At 42.7% G+C, this 18844-nt stretch overlaps 2 protein-coding genes across 2 annotated transcripts; both read left to right on the top strand.

Annotated features, from left to right (window-relative positions):
• The first annotated feature begins 1931 nt into the window (after positions 1–1931).
• On the top strand, positions 1932–3007 carry LOC116263082 (uncharacterized protein At5g39865-like). Its single transcript, XM_031642673.2, has one exon. It carries the CDS (start codon positions 2105–2107, stop codon positions 2936–2938), a length of 834 nt encoding a protein of 277 aa, XP_031498533.1. The 5' UTR covers positions 1932–2104; the 3' UTR covers positions 2939–3007.
• Positions 3008–7431: 4424 nt separating this feature from the next.
• LOC116261971 (protein IQ-DOMAIN 18-like) lies at positions 7432–10372 on the top strand. The gene is made up of 5 exons (XM_031640939.2): positions 7432–7903; positions 8010–8258; positions 8437–8685; positions 8976–9113; positions 9355–10372. Exons 1-5 carry the CDS (start codon positions 7781–7783, stop codon positions 10117–10119), a joined length of 1524 nt encoding a protein of 507 aa, XP_031496799.1. The 5' UTR covers positions 7432–7780; the 3' UTR covers positions 10120–10372.
• Positions 10373–18844: the final 8472 nt, after the last annotated feature.

Genomic DNA, 18844 nt, shown 5'->3' with positions numbered 1-18844 from the left:
TGAGCAGGTTAGAATGGAACTCCCAACTAACTGAATCAAAGACATTAGAGATGTCCAACTTAAGGATGAAGCAAGGAAGATATAGACAGTATAGAGAGTGAACAACCTCATTGACCACGACAACCGCGTCCTGCAAACGTCGACCCTTGATGAATGCAACTTGGAAGGGGTTAATGATAGAAGGCATAACATGTGCAAGCCGCAAGGAAAGCAATTTAACAATAATCTTATAAGGTGTGCCATATTAGAGACTTACCATGCATCGCCCAGGTGTCATATTGGAGAACCCCAAAAGAAAATGTCTTCCTCTTAAGGCCTTTAGGAAAAGATATCAGAAGGGTTGTCTTTAGTCTCGTAGGGAAGAATTTTCCTTACCTTGACATGATTTTCATGGGCATTTTTCATACGTTTTAGTACATGGTGGAAAGAAGTTTTCCTAACGGTCGCTAATTCCTTTTCATTGTGCGGACTTGTAAGAAAGCTGAAAAGATCTATTAGTCTTAATTCCCAAAAACTCCAAAGCAGAGAGCATTCAACAATTCCGCCACATAATGCTCCGCAAATCCGTTGATAAGGTTATCACGAAGTTGATGGCCGACCAGATGCTCTAGTTCGATCATGGTCAATGGTAGTCTTGGAGAGCTTTTTTTTTTTATATGAGGAGAGGTCTTCACCAAAAAGTTTTGATAAAAGTTGTACTGAAAATATCTTCTTAGTAGTCCCCTGCGCCATCACGTGACAGGCGACCACGTTCATGTGCTTCTTTCTACACGAGAATTGGAAATTGCAGAAAGATACATATATATTTCAACATTCATTAAGGTTAGCATGTAATGATACGGCACACCACTATCTAAAATGTCATCGAGTGCAACATGAATGGAAGAGAAGTTTAAATAAGTTCATTCGTTGGCATCAATCATATGAGGAGAGGTCCTGGCAAGACGGTTTAACAGGAGTTTTCGAGACAGAGCCATCAAGGTCCCTAGCACGATCAAAAGATGTAAATGTTTGGCCCTACTCTCTTTCACGGATGACTATCTCATTTTCAGGCGGAAATGATCCATCAATGCCATAAATGCAACACTAGTAGACTTTCATTACAAGTCTGGACTAGGGGTTAGTAATGACTAATCCATCATTATCACATTAAACTTTAGTTTCTTACATTACAGGCTGTATCCCAACCACCATTAATTGGAGAATTAATACCGTACCAATGAACTTTCTCGATTTTCCACTTTTCTCTACCAACTCATGAGAGGACTAATGCGAGGAACCGATCACTAAGGTGGAAAGGAAGATCGTTGGACGGAAGATTCTTATGCTCTCCTACGCCGGCAGATTGTGCCCGTTTATTCATATCATCTACCAAACAGTAGGATTTTGGTCGGTTTCTTTTAGACCATCGGGAGGCACTTTTAAGATACAAAACTTTCTTATGGCAATTTTTTTTATTACGGGACTCATTTACAAGTAAGTGCAAACTCCTCATGTCCTGGAAGAAGATTTGCTCGTCAAGCAGGGATGGTGGCACAGGGTTAATCAAAGCTCAATAATTGAATGCAAGTAGAAAGGGAAGGGCTTCACCCCTGGTTGGGGTGGCTATCTACCATCTCAAAACAAGTTTGTGTTTGTGATGTCAAGAACAAAGACAAAAACATCATGCCAACAGCCAAAACACTGTTTACATATTCTAAAATCAAATTCTCAACCCCCGTTAAAGACAGTGGACACGTGGCCTTAGCTTCTTCGATGATATATATATAACCAATTGAACTTGGTATATAAATGCAAATTAAAATACGACGAATGTGTCTGAACCCCCCTCTCTCATTTGTTAAATAAACTCTTAAATAAATGGATCCACGACTGTTGATAAAGTTATAAACGCTCCTCGCCCGCTCCGGAACCATGCCCCTCCCCTCGCCTCCTCAAATACCGCGCCCTTGAATTCAAAATCCAAAACTAAAAAAAATAAGAGACCAACCCGTTTGGAGAGAGAGCTCGAGAAAAAACAGAAGCCCCACCTTCCCGCTTCCTCCCCTCTGCCAGTACTCTTTCTCTGGTGTCAGTCAGCGAGTGAGAGGAGCAGAGAGAGATCATGGGCTGCGTCGCTTCCGGGCTGATCAACGACGAGCTGAACAAGGAGGCCGACCCGACCAACGGCCACGGCGGGCACAGCATCAGCCACATTGTCTCCCTCACTTCCACTACCTACGGCCTCCTCACCCTCGACTCCCCCTGCTCCAAGCCCACCGACAAGGGCTCCAGACGCTTCGCCCTCTCCCTCGCGCCCTCCCCGCCCGCCGCGAGGATCGTCTTCCACCGAACCACCCCCAGCGCCTCCGCCGCCGCTGCAGCCACGGAGCCCCAGGCGCCGGAGGTCATCAACGCGTGGGAGCTCATGGACGGTCTCGACGGCGACGCGGCGGTGAAGGCCCCCTCCCCATGTCCGCCCGTCGGAGAGAAGGCGGTGGTCTTCTACTCGACGACGCTGGGAGGGATCAGGAAGACGTTCGAGGACTGCAACAGGGTGAGGGCGGTGCTGGAGGGGCTGGGGGTGGCAGTGAGCGAGAGGGACGTGTCGATGCACTCTGCGTACAGGGAGGAGCTCAGGGGTCTGTTGATGGCGTTGGCCGGAGGAGGAGCGCAGCCACAGGGGGCGGGGGTGCCGAGGGTGTTCATCAAAGGGAAGCACGTAGGAGGGGCGGAGGAGGTGGTGAGTATGCACGAGGAGGGGAGGCTAACGGCGATGGTGGACGGGCTGCCCAGGGCTCGAGCCGGCGAGGTGTGCGAGGGGTGCGGAGGGGTGAGGTTCGTGCCCTGCTTCGAGTGCAACGGCAGCCGGAAGCTGGTCACGGACAAGTGCAAGATGGCGTTGAGATGCCCTGAATGTAATGAGAATGGCCTCGTTCTCTGCCCAATCTGCTGTTAAATCAAAATTTATGTGTAAAACAAGCACTAATGTCAATAGTTTCTTCACAATAATGTATCTCTACTCCTATCCTCTCTCTGCCTCTGTCTCTCCATCTGCCTCTCCCTTGACGGCGTCGCTTATTTGAAATTTGAAAATGCCCTACTTGTTGGCGCAGAGGACCGGCAGTTGCAACTGGCGGCATGATAATATAATATACCAACAAAAAAGGAATTCCACTTTCAAGCGCCACGGTAATTAACAAGCATTGTCGTCAGATCGTAACGCAGATTAAAAGCCAGTGTATGTTCAATGAGTCGTAAGTTCAGGTTCTCCTTGAACTTATCTATAACTGGCTAGTCTTTACCATATGATTGATCGAGATCTAACCAAAATAGACGGCACTGTCCACCGGCTGGGGCACCTATATCCGGTAGAGTCTCACGTATTGGATGGCATCACCAAGATCAGAAGTTTAAATCGGATTTCATAAAACGGCCGCTCGAGGCATTTGATTTTGCCACGAACAAATCCATGTATGTACTGTAAGATACAAACAGGATCAGCCACTGTATTGCATGGCACATCAATATACATGGTTAAATCATGACTAACAATTGTGACAACCTAACTATTGATTTTTATTTCTTCTGTCTCCAATGGTGAATCACTTGTCATCATTCATTAAATCATCCCGCCAAAATAGCTGTTAGGATTATTTTAAATGTGGAATATGATCAGATCCTCACTTCTCTCAATTATAACACCATGACTTCTTAGCCTATCTTTGTTCTTACCTCTTTCGCTTGTTTGTAATCGGCGACATCTTTTTACCTATTTTGACAATATGGTTTCCATTTTGACAACTTCTTTTTTATCCCTCTCTCGTTATATCGTATTAAACAAGAAGAGGAAGAGAAGAGTTGTAATCAAGACCTACCCACACATTGAATCACATTTAAGAAGAAACTAATCTAGCAAAGTCAGATCGTCAAGATGGTGGGAGTCAATAGCTTGTATTGCTCCACTAGATCGTATGTAATGAGAAGAGAGAGAGAGAGAGAGAGAATGGAACCTCATTCAAAACAAAATGTGGTGACAAGGCGTCACCAATCAACAACGCTAAAAGAAGAAAATAAAAGTGACACAGGAGAAAAATTAACAAAAAAACAAATAACATGAAGTTCAAAAACCTGAGCAGGAACAAAAGCAAGAGGAAGAAGGGGGAGAGAAAGCTATTCATAAGAGACTAAGAATGAGCTGCAGGATTTTGCATCATGTATATGTATAGATTATATTTTCATAAATTTCTAAGACAACTCTCACTTTAATGGTGTTTTTTAGATCATAAAAGTAAGAATATATTCGTATCTTTATATCCTTACTGATAGAACTCAGAGAAGAATGCATTGATTTAGCCACTCCAAACCGCCGTTCTCTCCTCTTTCTTTTTCTGTTTTTTTTTTTTCTCTCTCTTCCGCTCACGTCTCCGACCCTCTCTCTCATAATCTAATGCTGGAAACAAGAACTAGGCAAAGTGATCGATCGACATGACCCATAGGAAAGGAGAGCAAAAAATGATTGAGCTAGCCCTATTTTCGATCAACTTTTAATGGAAGTGAATCATAACTTATCCAATGTTGACAGCCTTCACTCCTTTATATCCGTATTGCATGCTCGTTTCAGGATTCAATAAATAGAGCTATATACATAAGTCGTCAAGATAATTGAAAGAAGTCAATCCAGTTTCCAATGTATATGAAGATTTAAAAATACAGTTTAAGAATGTACATGTAATAATTCACTGAAAGTTAACTGCGTTAACTATATATAATAACAAAAAAAAAATACCTTCATTTATTTACGTTAGCTTCCTTAACTATGCATTCATTAATTTTATAAAGTTATGCAAGAAAGATCTAACTTGAGGTCGGTGCTCATTCAAGAACCATAGATTTAAGATCTTTACCCCTAATCCTGCAATCGTCGGATCTTAAACGATGATTTTTTCCAAGGAAAAGAGAGATGAAAACAATGCATCCGGGTCCCAATGTTGAAGGGTGGATCTCATATCAGCCTCAAGTCTTAGTTGAGAAGCTGACAAAAACTTGGTACAAAGTTGATACAACATGCAAAGTATTGAAGTCGGTATGACGGGGCATTCAAATTTTGTTTCACTTCACCGTTCGTCCTTGCCATTTTTGAGTTCTCCCATTTTATCCTTATATGACGACTTACTTTGTTTGAATCTCCTTTAATCAAACACCCGTTTGGGTGTACTTCTAAAATTAATGTCTCTTATGTGCTTTCTTGAGGGTAACATAATTATAATTTAACTGTTTGGTTTCACATCTCAATCATCTTCAAGTGGTTGTGCCATAAGTGGTATGGCACAACAGAAGCAAGGAAGCTGACGGCCTTGTGAGGTTTAGCAGCCCAAATTCCTTGACTGTAAAGATTTACGCCCATAAATAAGTTGAAACATAGTGAACATGCAATTGGAGACACCAAAAACAGTCATGTATCATGGAAGAAAGGAAAAGCTCAAGATGTACAATGAGTCGAGCCAGCTCAAGCTTGACTCAAACTCACTTATTTACAAACGAGTCTAATTTGAGTTCAAATGTATGCTCAAAATGTGAAATGAGTCGCTTAACTCTGCTGCATAATAAATGTTGAATTATAATGAAAAAGATAGTTAAACAAGCACCAACTAACCGTCCTAACGAGTTAAACAAGCTTTAAAAAAGAGCGAGACGTGATTAGATACAAAACCAGTTAAACGCCAGTTGTAGCCTTTTCCCTTTACTCCCTTTTTACAGTGTTTGTTCACTTTTCTTAAAGAGGAATATAAGGAGAGCCCACTGGGCCCCGCATCTTAGGTCACGTCACTGAGGCTGTGTCTTTTTCGGATCGAGTGCCACCCCCTTTCAAAACCGAGCCCTGATATTGCTGGAACCCTGCTGCCGAATCGGGCTCGCCGTAACCCAGCCAAGCTCGAACCTCGATAGTGAACCCCTACACCACCGGGCCCCTGAACCTACACCTACAACTTGGGCCTATTTTCTACCGTGTTTCAGGTTAAAATGGTTCGAGCTTGGTTGTAGTTTTCTTAGGGCCTAACTGTAGCTGATGACTACTAGGAAAGGGCCAAGTCGACCAGGGCCTGCTTCAAATTCAGCCAGGTGGCGGGGCAGCCGTCCTAGATTCCAAACTGCGTCTAAAAGAGAGGAGTGGCGTAGCCCGTGCCCTGAATTGATAAAAGTTGTACTGAAAAGATCTTCTTAGTAGTCTCCTGCGCCATCACGTGACAGGGTTCATGTGCTTCTTTCTACACGAGAATTGGAAATTGCAGAAAGATACATGTGTATCTCAACATTCATTAAGGTTAGCAAGTAATGATACGGCACACCACTATCTAAAATGTCATCGAGTGCAACATGAACGGAAGAGAATCTTAAATAAGATCGTTCGTTGGCTTGAGAGTGAATAATCTGTCATTTCCAAGATCCTTATGAGGTGAACTAAGCTTCTTTTCTTTGATACGTAAGCGGGAGATCAACCAGGAGTTAAGAGGTCGCGTGGAAAGAAGTTTAACATGAATGTCCTGTCTTCTTTTGCGGGGGTCTTTATTTAGCTTGCCGATATTACACTGCAAGCAATCACCGAGGGAGCCCTTCCCTAATAAACCCACGAGCTACCAAGTCAAACACAAAAGCTTTGTAGCCAATGTGATCTTGATAAAGTAGAGATTCTTTCTTTTAAAAACCGGCACTGTTACTATGTCACATTTTTTTTTACCTTGATATTAACATGAATAACAACAAAATCTGTTTTTTGTAGTTTTTATATGCTAAAAACAATGGACATGTTGATGTGTTCCCCAAGATCATCCCCAGAAAAGGAAAAAAAAAACAAGCAAGAAACTTCAATATGTTATGAAGTTCTATCCAGAAAATTATGATTTTCCTGAAAACAAGAGGTGTGTTTATGCTCCTACAGTTCACCGAGCCCTAATCATGTGTCATAACTAAAGCTCATTATATACAAACTAGGTACACTCAAAAAAATAGTATGTAGATCATATAATATATTGTTTTGATGCATTTTCCAACACGCAATGAGGGGGAAGAAAAGAGTAAAGTTTGCCCTTTATCCTAGAATCTCTAAAATGGCAAGAGAGTACGGAGGGGTTCAGGCTTGACCGGGAGGGCCCAATGGGAGGGTATGTGTATCTGAGGGCCGCTCCTTCCCAAAACAAGATGCCCTTTGAGACGCTAGCTAGCTGCGTCCTCTTGGACTCATTAATGGTGGAGGGGAGTGTGAATCACTGCACATTATTAGTCGTTAGTGACGACAACCAATCCCCCATGGCCACTGCCCCCGCGTTGATGAATGTCAGGTACTGAAAGCCTGACTTCCCCCACACCCCTTCCCCTTTAATTCGTTTATTTAAAGGAAGAGAGGAAAGAGAAAAATAATAAGCAACAATCATAGTAAAGAACAAGAAAAAAAAAAAAATTGTTGGTCTTCTGTCGACACACAACGTGCATCCGACTCGATGGCTCTGCATTGATCTTCCCGTTGCAACGGAAACAAAAAAGGCCCGGGGGAAGACGGACAGCAGAGAGAGAAGAGAGAGAGAGAGTCCTTTCGAGATTCTCGAGATGTTCTCTTTCTCTCTCTCTCTTTCTCTCTGTCTGAGAAAAGATATATTTCTTCGTATAGTTTTCTTGCTAAGCCACGTCCACCAACCTTGTTTTCTTTGAGGAAGCGACCTTCAAGTATCGAAAGAAAGAAGAGGGGAGTTAGCTAGCTATCAAATACAGATGTAGTAGACTTTCTGCTCTGTAGTGAAAGGAAATGGTGAAGGTCGGAAGCTCATGGCTGACTGCAGTGAAGAGGGCGTTCAGATCGCCGTCCAAGGACAGCGAGAAGAAAAGTTGTAGGAGAAGGGATGACAACGAGCAGGAGGAAGAAGAGAAGGTATTGAGTAACATCAGAGCTCAACCATACTTCTTTTATTTTGCTTCTTTTGCCGTTTCGGCTGCACGAAAGTTTCTTGAGTTGTTTCTCTTACATTGTAACGCAGAAGAGAGAAAAACGACGATGGCTGTTTCGGAAGCCCGCCCCTTCGAGCCAGGACGTCAAGCCGGCGGTTTCCGTCATCACGGACCAGCGGCACGCCATCGCCGTTGCCGTAGCTACGGCCGCGGCGGCGGAGGCGGCAGTGGCTTCGGCGCAGGCAGCTGTAGAGGTGGTCCGCCTAACAAGGCCCACGAACTTGCTGAGGGAGCACCATGCTGCCGTCAAGATCCAGACGGCCTTTAGAGGATTCTTGGTGCTTATCATTCTCCATATATACACATATGTCACTCCCAGAGAACAGAAAACAAACCACCAAGTCTCTCTGTCTCTTTCATTGCTTCTTCCTCTTAAGTCTCTTTTCTGATTCTTCGTTGCCTTTCTTCTTCTTCCTCTTTCTTGTCGTGTGGTTTTGGGGGGAATGCGATATGCAGGCCAGGAGAGCACTGAGGGCTCTGAGAGGGCTGGTGAAGCTGCAGGCGCTGGTGAGGGGCCACAACGTGAGGAAGCAGGCCAACATGACGCTGAGGTGCATGCAGGCTCTCGTCCGGGTGCAGACAAGGGCGCGTGACCAGCGGCTAAGGCTCTCACACGACTCCACGGAGTCAGCGTCCCTTCTCAAAGATGGTTTATGGGACTCACGCTTCGTCCTCCAAGAATCGTCGACAGAGAGAAAATCCGTTGTATGTGTTGTTGTTTCAGTCCCTCCCATCCCCCACACCACCACCACCATCGATCCATCACCATCTTCCTTCCTCTTCCTATTCTTTTCTTCATTTGCTCTAGACCCTAGAGGCGAACAGGCCAGAGAAGACAAAGCTTGTCTAGAATAAAAGACGTTACTACCCTTTGTTGGTGGTAGTTGAGCAGTGTCCCTGGCTACTTCCTGCTCGGACATGGGAGTCGTGGCCGGTTCGTTTATGGAAGTGTAGATTTAAATTTCTTTTCTGATGTGGTTTCCGTTTGTTGGTAGTCGAGAGATGGTAGCTGCCTGACGGATGATTGGGACGACCGACCTCATACGATTGAAGAGATACAAGCCAAGCTTCAGACCAGAAAAGAGGCTGCACTCAAACGAGAGAAGGCTCTTGCTTATGCTTTCTCTCACCAGGTATAATCAATGAACATCTCTCTCTCTCTCTCTCACGCGTCGTATCTATATCATCCATCTCAATCAGAATGGGTCGTATAACTATGAGGTCTACCCCAAACCCAGCCTTTGTCCGGAACTATGAGTTTGTTCTTTCAATTCTTCTTTCGATGACATAACCAGAATCTCTCTCTCGCTCTCTCTCTCTCTCTCGCTCTCTCTCTCTCTTATCTGACGTGCATAACTATGCTGTCGTGTTTAGTTATGGAGGTCATCGGGAAGGAGTTCGAACCCTTCAACTATAGAAGAAACCGACGACGAGCGGGCCTCAGGTATCTCATCTACCAACTGGCTGGACCGTTGGATGGCGACACGGCCATGGGAGAGCCGAAGCAGAGCATCCGTTGATAGCAGAGACTTCATCAAAACCGTCGAGGTCGACACCACAAGGCCTTACTCCTCTTCCATCAATGACTCGTGGCAGAGGAGCCGTCGACATGCAACCGGTGGCGTCGGCCACTCCTCCCCTCTCAACCACCGGAACATTCCCTCCTCTCTCCACATCTCCCCGTCGACGCCGTCCCCTGCGAAGGCGCGAATTCTGCAGGTGAGGTCAGCCAGCCCACGGTGCTCGAGAGCGCGAGAGGACGAAGTCCGACACTCGGTTACGTACACCCCGGGGCTCCACTGCCGGCACGGCGGCGTGCCCAACTACATGGCGGCGACGGAGTCGGCGAAAGCGAGGCTGAGGTCGCAGAGCGCGCCTAGACAGAGGCCGGGGACACCGGAGAGGGAGAGGGAAAGAGAAAGAGAGCGGGAGAGGGGGAGCTCGGTGAAGAAGCGGCTCTCGTATCCGGCCCCCGACGTGCAGAGCCTACGCAGCCCGAGTTTCAAAGGGGCCTTCCCACCACCAAGGTCGGCGATGACGCACTACTCGGGCTCCAACTATTCCTGGTGCACCGATAGCATCGCCGGTGGGGAGCGATCCCCTTCCTCCGCCGGCGACGCCAGGAGGTGGCTAAGATAAGCCGAAGTTTTCTGCTAGCTAGTACAGTTCTTCTCTTCTTTGTTTGTCCTTCTTCTATCCCTTTGTGATCAAAACTCAGAAAGAGCTGTTCCTTTGTCCTTCCATGGTGGATCCTTTGTCAATGATGACACATTCTCATGATGGTGACGATGATGAAGATGGCTCTTGAGTATATCCATCCATTCGAAGTGTACGAACAAAACGCCAATAGCAATCGTCACGAATCAATGGCTAAAGAAGTTTTTCTTTTTCAGTTTGTCTTCCTCTTTTAAGTGCTTTTGGAAAGCTTGGTGATATAGAGCTTGGTCATGCGCAATAGAAAATGTATTTGAATACCAAGAATAGTCGAAAATTGGAAGCACGCATTATGCATGCCAGATGCAACTTTCCCCCTTTCTCCCCATTCAACTCCATCTCTTCGGTAGTCTGTAGTATCTGGTTTACCTTTTGAATCTAAAAAAACCGGGATCTGGTTTCCGAGGAAGAGGACGTGGAGGAGGAAGAGGGGAATATCTCGGGGAACATTATTTGAAACCTTGGTGTCCATATCAACAGACCTAAATTATTTGTCGTGCAAAGTGCACATGGAGAGAGAGAGAGAACGAGCACCAAGTGGTGTGAGGATACCAATGTGGGGATGAGCATTGAGCATATTTTATTGAGTATGCATGCCTTCAAAAGAGAGAAACCTATGATTATTTCCTTGCCTTGATTGCGTAGAGTTCATTTTTATTCCTTAAAAAAGAAGACCCATCTTTACGCAAGCACAAAAGAGTATAGAAGCTCAGACTAGCGGCTAGTTCAGGATATTTGCCATTAGGGACATTTAATAATTGTGCAGTACTCTCTGCATTTCGCCAATAGACACCCATGCAAAGCCAAAAGCGGGTCAAAGTTTCTCTTATCCCGCAGTTTGAGCTACATATTATATAGCATTTACATGATGTGGTGAAATGGGGCCTTCCAGTTGGGCGCAGTGACGCAGTGTTGTCAGAATCGGCCGATGCAGCAACCGGTTGAGTACATATATGATATATGGGGTGAACAATTCCATTTAGAAGCGTTGGCACAAAAGCAGCGTTATCATATGCCAAAAGTAACAACTATCTTGTGTCTTAGTTTATTTCACTTCTTTTCTACGTGATGAAAACTTGTTCAAGAAAATAAGCCTTTCGTATTGTTAGCCGGAAGTTTGGGCAGATGAACAGCTCACTATGACCTAGCTTGGGTTTACGAACTACCCTTGATCTCAGGAGAAAGAATGCTCTAAGTACCTCTTTTTTTTTCTTTAATGAACACGATGGCCTTCAGACCGAGACAACAAGCTGGTCAATTGAGAGCCTACTGGATCGGTCAAGTCCAAATATATTTAAAGAAACTGTCTGGTTTTCCCACTCATCGATATGTGTTTTCGAGCGACGACCAAGATTCAGATAGCCATAGGACGCGGTTGCCGAGCGTTCTTTTTCTTCTCTTGGCATTTCTTCTCACGTGAAAATCCAGTCACTGTGTGCCACCACGGCCTGCATCTTTAATCTCCATGGCTAAACTTGAAAGTACAGACAATTTGAGAGAATCATCTGTGCTTATAGCCACGCCATAAGGAAAGAGAAAAAACTTTGTAGCGTTTGGGGTAATGCCTCAAAAGAAGTTCAATCTTGTCAAGTTCTTTTCAGAAGAAAGAGGCGAAAAAGGATCTCCCATGGCTCTCATGATATTATATCCACCAACAGGGGGCCCAAAAACCTGCAAAGCTACAAGGCAAAGCGTACTTAAGCTTAAGCAAAGCGTACTTTAAGCATTGCGGAGACATGCAGACTAATCTTGCAGAGATTCGGTTGGTTTAAACTGGGGAGTTCCCATTTCTCCTGGATATTTGCAAGTGAAGGGCAAGTTAACAAATAATCGAACTTTTTCCCCACTCACTGTCCTTTAATTATTGTCAATCCTGAGCCACAAGTTCTAGTGGAGAATCAACAAGTCTTCCTACTTCCTGTATGGCCAGTTTAGGACTGTACTCGTCTTTTAAATGGTATTTATTGGGCCATCATTCCTCTGTAAGAGCCCCTGTGACAAGCCAGGTTCAGGGAATTAGGAAAAACAAGAAAGAAAGAAAAAAAAAAAACTGCTGCAGATTTTGTTGCTACTTGGGCAACTGTAGCGTGCCTTCCCAAAAGATACCTAACAATCTTGTTGATCCACCGAGCATCCCATGACCGTATAATCTACACATGGCTGGAGCAGAGTGCCTTGTCCTGACCTCGACACAGTTTTCGAAATTGTATTATTGAGCTGTTGATCTTGCCAAAGATCAGAAAGTATTGCAGTCGGCTTTAAATTAGGAGTTCCCATTTTCCCCACTCCCTGCACTAATCTGCTTCTAATTAGCATATCTTGAGTTTGTAAAGCCAAAATTTCACAAAGATGTTAAATTTTTTGTCCAAATCTTCCAAAATGAGGTTCACCGTTCTGAAACTCCTGACGCAGACACGGGTTTCCTGGAAAGTACAGCAGTAAAGGTTTCATGGTGATGGCCATAACGGACCTGCTTATTCGGTAGGAGCAATTTATGAACTTTGCACGGCGAAAGAGACGTAACAAGTATGAAGCCAAGTGTTGTGCATCTCCTTATACTGGGCAAAACCATCTGCTATTCAAGAACCAATTTACTGCAAGCATTTTTTAGGGGTCTCTGGAAACGAAATAAACATTTCGTGTGAGAATAGCCTAAGTAAATTCAGCACAGAATAGAAAACCAATATCATAAAACCATGTTTTAAAACTTTAATATCTTCAGATAAGCAAGATTGTTCTTTTTTTTCTTCACTATTTTGTGGATTTGAAAAAAGTGCTCATGGGTATCCATTTTTGTTTGGTTGAAATCATTCTCACAAAAAACGGGGACGGGTATTAAACGGCGAGGAAAAAAATGGGTATAATACGGCAAAGTTTTAGGTAAAATTACCAATTGTCTATGTCAGAAATTCCTACAAGGGGCCCTTCACTAAATTAAGGAATGGAATTATTACACATGAAAAGCAAAAAACGATTCTGTTCTTAATACAAACAGCGATCAGGTGATCCTCTTTCCTCGACTTCTGCTTGTCACCTGATCGATGTGAAGGTTTATTTGCAGAACCTCTTTCCTGGTTTCTTCGTTATCACCAGACAAAACGAAAGCCAAAAATGCATCCTCCCAAAAGCGGAAACGATTGAAAATGACATTGCGTGGGGAAGTACGTCAAATTTACAGGGAGTTATCTCAATCACATGGAGGCAAAGCCAACTATGTGTCCAAGAATTCATGAGAATTATCTCAATCACGTGATTGGAAAGATCATTATATCTCCCAAGGAAAATTCTTTCCGTAGCAAAGGTACATGACAATCTCGTTGAAAATATAGATATTCCAACAATGCGCAGTATCTGGATCTCTGCATCAAAATTTTTAGGAATATATACTCTGTAAAATTTAAGAAAAAGAAAGTTTCTGGTCATTGTTGTACAGTTCAATAAGCCAAAAAACGAAATGGTCATATGGAATGCGCCAAAGAGATGGATTCAGGATATAAGATTTCTATCATGCAAGTCGGAGACGCGGCAGCATTTTGTAAATATATTTCAGAAATCTCTGCATTGATTGCAGTGGGTAGTGTCCCTTCTCTAGTGTTCCATTCGGACTATCTCCTATAGAGATTTTCCGCTGCAGACTGTATGCATCTTCTCCAACAAAATTGGTGGATAACCTCCATCGAAGTCAAACTCCAGGCTTGTATATGACTTACGTGCCCATCCATCCAGCTGATTCGGTTCTGTCAATGATCCCTAATTTGAAGTTAATCAAATAGATTGAGATATGTTCTTTGCTTAACTTGTTCAAGGATATGTCTGAGAGATTGCTATTTTTAAAGAGATGATGAGGACGGCTTTGGGAGAATGCGAAAGAGAAAGAAACGGAAGACATCTTGTTGGCTATGAAAACCTGGGAGGTTTCAAACTGCAAATTTAAATCACCTGCAAAGAATAATAGAACCTTTACGCGAATTAGAATATTGAATAGAGACTTGGAAAGAAACAAGTTGAGTAGTTCCACAGCTTTTACAATTGCAGCAGTTCAGTTAACCTTGAAAAATGGAGCATTTGTAGCTAGTAGAAATTTCTCTGGTTGCTTTCTGATTCTTTCTTCCTATCAAAAAGGTAGGTATTTGCAAAGACACCAGGAAATTCGCCTTTCAGAGGCCTAGAAAATAAAGAAAGCAACAGAACCCTGCTTTATGTTTTTCAAAGAAGCAATTTAGTGGAAACCATTGGGTTAAATTTCATGAATCATCGTTCCGGTGATCTAGCTTGTAGGCGTTCTGCATATCAAGTCTGGACTGCACTTTATAAGTTTGTAAATTTTATGTCGTTTGGATTAATCTTCTTAACTTCGTAATTTGTTGCTCCTCATTATCGACCCTACTTGCATTGGCATCTGCAAACAAAAGCCTAGTGGAAAAAGTGGCACTATGGCAGCATCAATGATCAAACTGTAGCTTTAAACTTTGAGAAAGAAAATTCTCTTCATCAGTTTTTTTGTTTTCCCTTCCGCTAAAAGAACAAAATGCTACCCCAGTAGGTATTATAAGCGGCAGACACAAAAAACAAGCATCACCAGTTAATCAATATCTTCTAAATAAAATATCGGAGGCACTTTCTTGTTCTGTTGTTTTTCAATGAATGTCACGATGGATCGTCTTGCAGCGGACAAGAGTATCTACATTTTGATTCATGTAGGTACTGTGAACAGTAAGGTCTGAGTAGGCACAGTTAAGTACTCTGTTCTGTTGGTGAGTGCATAATACAGTATTCCACCAAGGTGTGGTGCATATTCCCCTCTATATCTTAATATCGTGTGAGATCTGAACAATATCTGAAGTTGCCCATATAAGCCAAACTTGGCGCAGAACGCGTCTGACAAGTGAAACACCCACAGAGTTGCCACCAAACTGCAGGTCATCCAGGTTCAAATTCAATCTCTTCCCGAGGAAGAGATTGTGCTTTATTAACTTTAGATTATTTAAGTAAAGTGAGAAAAGCTTTGGCATGATTTCAATTTTCAACTGCTGTTTTTATTTCAGCACAGTAGAATACAAAAGATGCCAAACCCCAGTTATGCCTTCTGTTCTACAAAACCAAGCTGTCTGGACAAGTATAATCTTGGAAGACCCAAAAAGTTGATTCACAAGACAACAGAAACTTTCTGGAAGAGGGATCTATGACATTCTCCACACACATACATGTTTTTCTAGCTTTTAAATGGCACATACTATTAAAAAAATTATTGCTTCTGTATACAACTTAACCTATATATTACGAGGGAGACCTTTTTACATATTTCTGTAACCATTATTGTGGAGACATGTAGCTTCTTTTCTCGTTCCATAATAGCCTTTCGACCTTCACTACTCTTTTCGGTGGCATTAATTTAATCTCCATTACCTGAACATGAAATTTCTATTTTGTTAACTATTTTTGCCGACATTAGATTTCCTTCTCTGAACTTAAATAAATTGGCAATCATAATTTCCTGTCATTCATAACCACGGCGCCTAATGCTTGGAACTTCACATGCCCTTTTAAACATGTATTTGTGGCTACATAAACTTAATGACATGTAATTTGAGCGCTTGTTATATACAGATGAGATTCATACGGCCACTTCCACGGTTCACATGCTTGTATGCTGGTTTCAAGCTTGGCTGATGCTATGCAGCAGCCTGCACATAAAGAATGATCGGCCAACAGGACCAAGATTCTGACTATTCATATGACAGCAACAATCCTTCTGCCATGCCAACCACCTCTGATGATCAAACTATTACGCCAATTGACAGGAATGGCAAAAAAATGTAAAGTCTGTGATGAAGAGTCACTGATAAGCGTTCTCTCTACGTATAGCTCCCTGTCTATTTCGAATTTGCCTTGTCTGCCTCGATTTCCTACTCTATTGACCCATAAGACTCATGGAGTTGAAATGTGTTTGGAGCTTCCGGTTCCATTTCTCTTACAAAAAAGTAACTAGCAGCTGTTGACAATGATCCAGCCAATGTAATCCCTGCAAACTTGGACATGTAGCTGAAGCTTACTGTTGGTTCCAATACGCAATTGGACAAGCTTCAAAGATGGTGAGCTCCAAGTAGGTCTTGGATATGTTCCTCAAAGGTCTTCCACGGTGATTGAATTCAAAATTGGATTCTACATGACACAGAGAACATGGAAATTGCCCAGAATTCATTCATACAACTTCGTTTACAAAATTACTGAGATCAAAGACACCCCCAACTGACCATGAGAGTTAAAGAGAGAGAAAAAAAATTTGGTAACTCTTAGATGTTGGACAGATAAAGAACAATTTCAACGCTCAATCTTTTCTACATTGATGGTCGAGAGAAAAACAAGGAGAATATTAGTAACAAAAATACCCCATTATCCTCTTTGTTTTTTTCTCAATCACCGACTTGAAAAAAAAATCATGAACAAAATTATTCCCTATTTATCTCGCATACAATAGGAGTGTATAGTATCTACAATCTCTCTCTGTCTCTCTCCTTATATATATATATAAAGCTGTCTCCACTTATGACACCCTAATTATTTTTACATATAAAATCCATCTAAGTCAATTTTACAAACAAGCAAAGTATTGGTTGACATGCTGGACAACTTGTGTGAGACGTCGGCACAATCTAAGCCGAGTTCGTACATATAATTCGTTCTCAAGATAAAGTAGGGCCCACCATCAACCATGAGGCAATGGATGTTTAATAACTTTAATTTGCCACAAAAGCTGGGTTATCATGCTTCATTATCCTTAATAATGATCGTTGCCCTGCAATCTGTCTCTTGCCTTGCATTATTTAGCACAGAGCTCTGTGTTTCCTACGTTAATTTTTTCCATTCAACCATCATTAGGTGTTTTCTGACGATCACAATTTTGCTCTCTCAGTCTCTCGCCCCCCTTGTATTTTGGATGTCCGGTGCAGAGCAGATTCCAAGCAATGGTGGGGATACCGGGGCTGGCCTGGGCTACTGCCGACACCAGCCTATGAAAAGTTTCAATGTAAGGGTTCATGATCACACTGTAATGAACATGGGTTTGTGATTCAAGCAGTTTTCGACCAAAAAGTTTCCGACTCTGTCACTGCTTCAGTGGACATTACTCCTTGTGGATGCCAAAGCCAGATATACCAATTGAGGTTGTGGAGTTCGTGAGCCGAAAGCTTTGCTTTTCCTTTTTCAAATTCTGGGAAAGGAACTGCTGCCAATAATGGAGACCACAACCAAACTGGCCTTGAAAGGATTGGTGCAGATATCACTTTAATTTGGAAGACTGTGAGGGGCCATAGATGGGCTGTCTCACACTCACCTCCACTCAAGGGAAAAGCAATTGCACCCCAACAGCCTCCATTAACGTCAGCTTCGATCCAACATGTTCGTCGACAAAATTCCCTGGAAGAAATATATATAAAGCCAACTATGTAGGTAGTCGAATGATGGTGAAGGCTCAGCTGCATTTAGGGCCTCTATGCCATAAAGGGAAGTCCCACCACCCAACCACTCCCCTTCCTCCCATTGTCTTGACTCTCTTTAACCATACACAGTTTTGTCGGGCGAGAACGTTGGTTAATCTTACCACCCAAGTTAGAGCCGAAGCACTCTCACTCACCACCTTGTTTCTAAGGTTTAGAGCTGTGTCGGTACTAAATGATAAGATTGTATAGTCTTGCGGGCGAAAACGTTGGTTAATCTTACCGCTCAAGTTATCAAGTCAGAGCCGAAGTTTTCTCACCCACCCACCTTGCTCTTATGGTTTAGAATTGCGTTGGTATCACCCACCCACCTTGTTCTTAAGGTTTAGAGTTGCGTATGTGATGTTGGTACTATATGTTGGTAGATTTCTACTATACTTTAATTTATATTGTACATAGGACCCACCCCTTTTGCACCCCAATACAGAGTCCTTGGAAGATTTTAGATTTTTGTCAAAGGAAGTTTATCACACGGTACGTTGATTGAAATTGAAAGGAGTACTTTGGTCACGACCACTCCATCAATGTCAAACAACTCCACCACATGAGGCTGTCTGATATCGCTGTCCAAGTTGTTGGACAAAATGACCCCGACTTACCCCAGTGCCCCGTTCAGCTTCCCTTGCAAATTGCTTAACAAATTATAATTTTATTTATCTTTTTAGAAAGGAAAATGGAAAAAATAATTCAAAAATAAGACAACCATCAATAACGGAAAAACAATTAAAAAAATTGAGTAGCTGGTGGCTTGGGGTACCCCATTAATGTCGAATGTTGACAAGATGGTAGCAAGAAGTTATCTAATTGTGCATGATGATCTCTACCAGGAGACCTTATGACGACTAGCATTTGTATTTTCGTTAAGATGGTGACCGCCTGCATAGAAAATAGACATAAAGAGATTAGGTTACTGTTACAGATATATATATTTGATTTTAATTCCTACTTTCTGGTCCGTCTTCATCATCGCTCTTTTAATTGATCATTCTAAATTCGCTCACTTTTGAGTCCTTTTTCTTATCCTGATAAGAAGTGTTCTTTTCTAATGAAATTATATTGGTGTTAAGACAAAGGAATAAATCACGTAATCGGAATAAGATAAAAATGAATGCCTTCAATTAATTAACTGTGGTCTGCTCACCAGGATGTTGAAG

This window comes from Nymphaea colorata, chromosome 10, assembly GCF_008831285.2.
Source record: "Nymphaea colorata isolate Beijing-Zhang1983 chromosome 10, ASM883128v2, whole genome shotgun sequence".
NCBI classification, from domain to species: Eukaryota; Viridiplantae; Streptophyta; class Magnoliopsida; order Nymphaeales; family Nymphaeaceae; genus Nymphaea; species Nymphaea colorata.
This window is presented reverse-complemented; position numbering and strand designations above follow the sequence as displayed.

What these genes read in the sequence shown, in the direction of transcription:
- LOC116261971 (XM_031640939.2), top strand. Translation starts at nt 7,781, where the DNA reads ATGGTGAAGGTCGGAAGCTCATGGCTGACTGCAGTGAAGAGGGCGTTC. An exon ending in AGCAGGAGGAAGAAGAGAAG is followed by an intron (nt 7,904 to 8,009) that starts GTATTGAGTAAC and finishes ATTGTAACGCAG; the next exon opens with AAGAGAGAAAAACGACGATG. An exon ending in CGGCCTTTAGAGGATTCTTG is followed by an intron (nt 8,259 to 8,436) that starts GTGCTTATCATT and finishes TGCGATATGCAG; the next exon opens with GCCAGGAGAGCACTGAGGGC.
- LOC116263082 (XM_031642673.2), top strand. Translation starts at nt 2,105, where the DNA reads ATGGGCTGCGTCGCTTCCGGGCTGATCAACGACGAGCTGAACAAGGAG.